The sequence below is a fragment of the Galeopterus variegatus genome, unplaced genomic scaffold (genome assembly GCF_000696425.1).
Source record: "Galeopterus variegatus unplaced genomic scaffold, G_variegatus-3.0.2 Scaffold10707, whole genome shotgun sequence".
NCBI lineage: Eukaryota > Metazoa > Chordata > Mammalia > Dermoptera > Cynocephalidae > Galeopterus > Galeopterus variegatus.
This window is the reverse complement of record NW_007736818.1, coordinates 3,487-10,981: the sequence shown is the minus strand read 5'-3', so window position 1 is coordinate 10,981 and position 7,495 is coordinate 3,487. Positions and strand designations below refer to the sequence as shown.

Genomic DNA, 7,495 nt, shown 5'->3' with positions numbered 1-7,495 from the left:
AAAGGAAAAAAAAAAAAAAAAAAAAAAAAAAAAAAAAAAAAAAAGAGGCGACTGCAGTAAATAAAGCAGAAAAATACTGATGTCATGGAAAGAAGTGAATGGTGGTGTTTGGTGACTGTCTTGGTCCTTTTTGTGCTGCTATAACAGAATGCCAGAGACTGGGTAGTTAATAAAGAAAAGAAGTTTGTTTCTCACAGTTCTGGAGACTAAGAAGTTCAATATCAAGGTACTGGCATCTTGTGAGGTCCTTCTTGTGGCATCCTCCCATGACAGAAGGCTGAAGGGCAAGAGAGCTTATTTATGCAAGAGAGAGAAAGGGGGTCACACTCATCCCTCTATCAGGAACCCACTCCCACAATAACTAACCCACTCCTGCAGTAACAGCATTAATCCATTCATGAGTGCAGAGCCCTAAGGACCTATTTACCTCTCAAAGATCCCACCTGTCAACACTGCTGCATTGGGAATTGTTTCCAATGTGTGAACTTTGGGGGATACATTCAAACCATAGCAGTGACTGATTGAAATAAGGGTAGGAGAAAATGGGAGGTCAAGGAGGCTTGGAAGAAAGATGGGTTTCATTTTATATAACGTGTAGAACAACCAGCTGAGGGTTTGCTTTAGAGCAGGGTTATCCAATAGAATATTCTGTGGTTATCAAAATGTTCTGTACCTGTACTGTCTAGTGTGATAGTGCAGCTGAGGAACTGAATTTTTCATTTTAATAACCACATATGCCTTGTGGCACCATATTTAATAGTGCAACTTTAAAGTATTGGATATTTAGGGGTGGAATTCAGGAGACAGACCCAGTCACATCATAGAAATTTGGAAGTCCTTAGCAAAAACAGATTAGAAATTGGAGCCATGGAAATGGATGGGACATCCAGGGAGAGTGATATGGAATCCATGGTCTTAGGGTCTTTCTCTGGTAAACAGAAATGTCTTGATGATGGGAGGGATTGACACACAGTTATCCAAAACCATTGTTAGGGCTTGCTTCCTACTGGGATGTGGCACTAGAATGCTAAGTTAATTTATGCCTGTGGCCCTAAATGATTCTGCCTTCTCACTAAATCATTCTCTCTTACCACATTTTTTTAAGGATCCTCTAAACCCACCAGTGAAATCTATTTTCTGTCATAGGTTTCATTCTTCCTCTCTCTCCACAAATAATTTCACAAGATTTTTAAAGGGAAGAGCATAGCATAGCAAAATCTTCTGCAAGATTTTGAGCTTCTTATTCTTGTTTTTAACATAGACATGTACATTAGTAAGCTTATTTTGACCCAGGATGCTAAAATAATCTCATGATGCTAAAACAATAACTCTTGTTACCCCAGTCATTTACTTTCAGAACTTTGAGTAAGTGCATAAGGGAATTTCTGAGAAATATCTCAGAAGTAAAATGATTTCCTTCCAAGGTTTCCTCAGAAGTGGAGACGTAAAAAAGGACTGAGATTTTTTTCCTCAAGCCATAGTTTTCTTGGTTATAGAACTTCTCTTCCATGTCTCAAAGGTTGTGTTCTGTCTGCTCCTTGTGTTACCGTTGATGCCCGTTTATTTGTGTAACAGGTAGTGAATTTTGTTTCTTTAGGGGCCACACTGTGAAGGCGGTATGTGAGTCATTTAACCTGGCCAAAGATTCCGGCTTCAAAGTTGTAGCTCACATGATGCCTGATCTGCCAAATGTGGGACTAGAGAGAGACATCGAACAGTTCACTGTAAGTATTGCCTTCAGCCCGGCCCATGCAAGATGCCTCTGCATGCTTCTTATCCCTACTCTGCTCTTGTGGTTGGTGTACTGTTGATTTTTTTCCATTATTAAAGCAGTACATCTTCATTACCGAATATTAGAAACAGTAGAGAAAGAGAAGTCACCCACAGTCCCAACATCAGATAAAACTCTTAACTTTTTTTTTTTTTTTTCCTTTTTGTCGTTTTTACTGACCGGTAACGGGATCGCAACCCTCGGTGTCGCGCCTGTACCGGGGACCGGGAACGGGATCGCAACCCTCGGTGTTGCGCCCGCACCGCGCTCAACCAGTGAGCGGGAACCTGTCTCCACATGGGATCCGAACCCTCGGCGGCAGCGCCGCTGCACTCCCAAGCAGTGCACTCACCAGTGCACCACCGGGCTGGCCCAAAACACTAACATTTTAATATATTCTTTCCAGGTTTTTTTTTATGCCTAGGCCTTTTCAGGGGCAAGGTTGTTTATGCACATACAACACAGGCACTTTTACTCTTACATGTATATGAGGTAGATAATTCTTCTAATAGCTTTTTCATATCATTATAACAAGCATTTATCTATGTTGTAACCTGGTCTCTGTTAACATGTTAACATTTTTAAATGTCTGTTTAAATTAATATGTCATGCATGGCTTAACCACTTCTAAATATTTCAAAATTTAGGATATTACCAATTTTTGATATTATGAATAGTACTGCACAACTTTAGTATTTAGGTTTATTTCTTTATGATAAATTCCATGGAAGAGAATTATCAGGTTAAGATATAAATACTGGGCTGGCCTGGTGGCGCACTGGATAGTGCGCCGCTTGGGAAGCGCAGCGGCGCTCCCGCCCGAGGGTTCGGATCCCACATACAGACCGGTTCCCGCTCACTGGCTGAGCGAGGCGCGGGAGCAACTCCGAGGTTTGCGATCCCGTTGCCGGTCCCTGGTCTGGTACGGGGGCAACACTGAGGGTTGCGATCCGTTGCCGGACACGGAAAAAGACAAAAAAGACACACACACACACAAAAAAAAGATATAAATACTTTAAGAACCTCACTATATTACTAAGTTGATTTCCAGACAGCTGTAACAATATACACTCATTTCAGCACGGGTGTCTTTTTCCCCTGATAATTCTCTTCTGTTTATTTTTTATAGATACATATACATACAGACATTTATACATGTAGTATTTTTATCTTTGAAAATTTGATGGATAAAGTGCCATTTTAACTTGCATTTGGAAATTGTAGTAAATTGTATTTACTAGTTACGTTTCTTTCATCTTTTTGGAATCGTGTTTTTATCTGCTGAGCAATTTACTCTATTGTGATATGAATATTTTTAATGTGAATTTATATGAACTTCTTAGGTAATGTCATTATGGACTTACTGTTTTTTACATTTGTTGCAGATATTTTCCCCAAGCTATTCTTGGCCTTTTACTTTTGCTTCTGTTGTCAAATCTGTCTTTTTTGTTTTCTTCAGATGCTTGGAAAGTGTAGAACAGCCTTCCTGTTTTCTTCAAACCTTTGTGTTTTTTGAATTTTAATACCTAACTGCAACTCTGTTCTTTTTTCTGGTTGTTTTTCTTGTGGGTTTTTTTTTTTTTTTCTTTTTTTTTTACTCTTCTCACAGTTCTTTAATCCATGTTAGCTTTGTCTTGGGTATTGAGATTGTTCAGGGCCTTTGCTTTTTCTTCAGATTTTCAGATAGGGGAAGTGTGTTTTAGGGCTGTCCTTTTGGAGAAGGTGATAACAATATTTATCAAGTTATTTAATCAATAAAAGTACTTTTATTTTACTCTGTTTACAAAAATGGAGTTTATTATGCTTATTTGTGAAGTTAATAATTCTTTCTTTTCTTTTAAAAAGTTTATTTTATTTTTTAATCTAATGGACTGCCACTGAAGACCTGTTTATAAGACAGCATTAATCCACAGACATCCCTGTTAGCAGTAACCCCATACTGGTTGTGTAATAATTTTGAGTGTAGTGTCTTCCCCTCAGTAACAAATAGCCACTTACTCATGACACCAAGACTAAAAGGCACCTGAAACACACTTTGCTCTAGCACAGCTCCTAGGTGGACCAGTAGTATAGCCAGAATTCATAAACTTTAAGTGCTCTTGAAAAATGTGGTATGTTTAATACCATAGCAAGTAATAGCAAATAGCTGAGTCTCACTATTCATTTTCTTTAGTGTCTTCAAAATAAGGGATAGTCCAATAACAATATTGCAAAGACAACCCTTCATGTAAACAGGTTTACCTACTTGCTTGTAATCTTTTCAGAGAAACCCACAAGGATTATTAGCAGACCATATTCCTTTTCTAACTGCATCCCAGTTAATGATTGACAAAATGGAGCTAAAATGAAAAATCTGAGTTATCTCTATGGAAAAATTTTCTGAAAATTACTGTAATTCTCTGTAGTTAGATATTACTACTTCATACTCACCAGAATGTCTAGCATTTAAAAGACAGTATCAAGTGTTGGTAAGAATATAGAGCAACTAGAACTCTCATTTAACTGCCAGCAGGAATGTAAATTGTACGTCCATGTAAGAAAACCATTTGACATCATTTGCTAAAGCTGAACATACACATGCTCCATGAGCAAGACAGAGAGTTCACTAGTCAGTGTGCTAGCTTTTCCCTGTTTTCAGCCCTGATCCTCCCCCAGGCCTTCCTTTGTATCTGGAATCTCAGAGGCCATAGGCTCTCTGGTTTCTCCAGGGCATAAATCTCATCTCCTGGTACAGAAAAGGCTAAGGAATAGGGATAAACCTCTTCATGTACAGACTCAGATCCAGTGCCCCCATTTTTATTTCTGTCTCTCTCTTTCATCCTGCCCAGTTTCGGGTACTTCTGATTCATGAGCCTTTCTGGGACTCTGGTGTGATTGAGCTGGCCTGTCATTGGTATCTCCTTTTGCAGATACTTTGCAGTTTTCTTCACTTGTAGTCACTGACCAGTCTTCTGTCCGTTTTCTGTCTTTCAAGAAGTTGTTGCCATCGCTGTCCCCCTCTTAACTCCTTTCTTGTTCTCTCTGTTCTTCTAGGTTTATACTTCTTTAAAAATTCTTTCCTGTTGCTTTAGTGTCATTTGGAGGGAAAAGACAGAAACACATATTTTAATTCTCCATGTTTAACCAAAAGTCCAGAACTAATTCAATCTATCTTCATTCTTACAAAAGGAATATACATATCAGCACGTATGTTGCCTAAACTTATACTGGAAGCACTTTTCTGAAGTCCCATGTTCAAATGCGGATTCAGTCTAGGTGGAGAATGGATCACATACGTGCTCTTTGTGGATGGCTACTGAATATTTATTAAAGACCCAATGAATCTTTAAAATATAAATGTTATAGGCAAAATCTCACAATTACAGAAGAATATCTCTAAGACCAAATGGTGCCCAAAGAATTCAGGGTTAAGAATGCAACAAAAATCAATGCGAGTGATTGAAAAGTGTATGGGTACATTTCTTTGAAAAGCAAGTTAAACAATGGAAAACTTTGCAGGAATAGTATAGTGGAACATAAAAAGCATTTTTCCAGTTCATAATATGTAGCACTGCAGGCTGGGTAGATACTGATGTCAAGGTGGAGATGAGTCCACCTTCCTTGCTCCAGCACATAGCATGTAAAATCAAGATTAGAGCAAATTATCAGTGCAAAATCATGGAAAGGAGAATGCCTGATGTCTCCTTGCTACATCCCAAATGAAGAAATAAGATAGCGAGCTGGGATGACATAGGACTAGCAGTGACGATGCTAGCAGTAGCTGAGTTAGATGTATTGCTCAGTGTCCAGATAAAGATGGACAGTGTGTGGCCCAGGTTAAGAATGGTGCCGTTTGGCCTGAGAACAAATTAGTTATATCTGGGGATAAGCAAACTTTTCCTGTGAAGAGCCATACCCATGTAGTAAACATTTTAGGTTTTGTAAGCCAGGTGATTTCTGTCATATCTTTTTAAAAGTTCAAACAATTAAATGTACTCCTTTATTAAAGGAGGATATAGTCTAGAGGTGAAGGCAGACATTGAATAAACTGTCAGTGTGATGATGTTAAGAAAGGGGTAACACGGGTTCAGTGGAACTTTTTTTAAGTGGGGCAGCTAACATTCGAAGGTAAGGATGGCCTTTCTGAAGAAATGGCATGCAAGCTAAGACCTAAAGATTAGCTAGATGAGGAAACACTGGTAAACTCTCCAGGCAGAGGAAGCTGCCTTTGCAAAGGCAGAAAGGCAAGGTGGTGAGAGGTGGCATGAGATGGATTACAGCCATAGACATGCTGGACTGGGCAGCCTTGTCGTCCAGTGCACACCCGTTTGCTCCAGTGAGACTATGAAAATGATGAGTTTCAGTTCTGTTGGCATTCCCTCCCTCTGGAAAAGAGAGGCAATCCAAGCCTGCTGAGTGTGAGAGAAGCTGGCCCAGGATCCAGACTTCACCAGGGAAACTTCTCCATGACTAATGGAGAGAGAAGTAATTTTCTGCTCTCTTCACAGGAGTTTTTTGAGAACCCTGCTTTTCGTCCTGATGGTTTGAAACTCTACCCTACCCTGGTGATTCGCGGAACTGGGCTTTATGAGCTTTGGAAATCAGGAAGATATAAAAGTTATTCTCCTAGTGACCTGATTGAATTGGTGGCTCGGATCCTAGCCCTTGTGCCTCCATGGACTCGAGTGTACCGTGTGCAGAGAGATATTCCAATGCCCCTAGTCAGCTCAGGAGTAGAGCATGGTAATTTGAGAGAGCTGGCATTTGCAAGAATGAAAGACCTTGGAATACAGTGTCGAGATGTGAGAACCAGAGAAGTTGGGATTCAAGAAATTCATCACAAAGTACGGCCATACCGGTCTGTATGTGGGATCTGAACCCTTGGCGGGAGCGCCGCCGTACTCCCAAGTGGCGCACTGTAGTAGTGCGCCACCGGGCCGGCCCTATCTGTTTACAGTTTCTAATGGAAGTAGTCTGATTTCATGTTGAGGATTTTGAATTTTATTTTTAATTGGATATGTGGAATGCTGTCTGTAAATAGAGAGGGATGGAAATGAAAGGACAGCGTGCCAAGCCACTTTGCCAGTATCATATCATGTTTATTCATTTGTCCATTGTTCTTGTTTTTGGCTGCTGGCTGGTATGGAGATCAGAACCCTTGACCTTGGCGTTATCAACACCCCATTTGTTCGTTAGCCTACAGAGGGCAAATAGACACAGCGTTTGCTTCTGAGCGGCTTATGATGTAGATCAGGATTTCTTCTTCCAGGTCTCCTTCAATCTAAATACAGTAACGTGTTTGAAAAGAGGAAATGTAGCTTTGTGTCTCTTCCCTGTTCTAGAGCCTCTGAAGGAAAAGGAAAGAGTTTATCAAGGATATAAAATAACAGATGTGCTTAGAAGTCAAAGGACATTTACACCATACTTCTGCCACAGCATATTAATTTCTCAAAATTTTTAAATCATGGGCTTAACTTTAGGATCTAAATTGCTGATATAATTTCTATTTTTTAAAAATGTACCCCAAAATACTAAGGAGATATTGAATAGAAAACTCAGCTGTTAAAATCATTTGCATTGATCTTTCCCTTATTTTTCATCCCTTCTGGAACAATTTAGTCCAAAAGATATTTGGTAGGGCTAAGCAATGTAGGTGTCCACATGGGATAGATTGGATACCACAGGACCCCTGAGCGAGGTGAGATAGTCACTCACGTGGAGGAGGCAGTGGCCTGGCGCAGGCTG

General features: G+C 39.9%; 1 protein-coding gene across 1 annotated transcript in view; it reads left to right on the top strand.

Moving 5' to 3' along the window:
• Nucleotides 1-6,627, top strand: part of LOC103610177 (elongator complex protein 3) — a 46,587-nt gene extending 39,960 nt beyond the window's left edge. The window contains exons 9-10 of the mRNA XM_008594396.1: nucleotides 1,598-1,724; nucleotides 6,259-6,627. Coding sequence (XP_008592618.1) covers nucleotides 1,598-1,724; nucleotides 6,259-6,627 — 496 coding nt within the window. The remainder of the gene's footprint in view (nucleotides 1-1,597; nucleotides 1,725-6,258) is intronic.
• The last annotated feature ends 868 nt before the right edge of the window (nucleotides 6,628-7,495 follow it).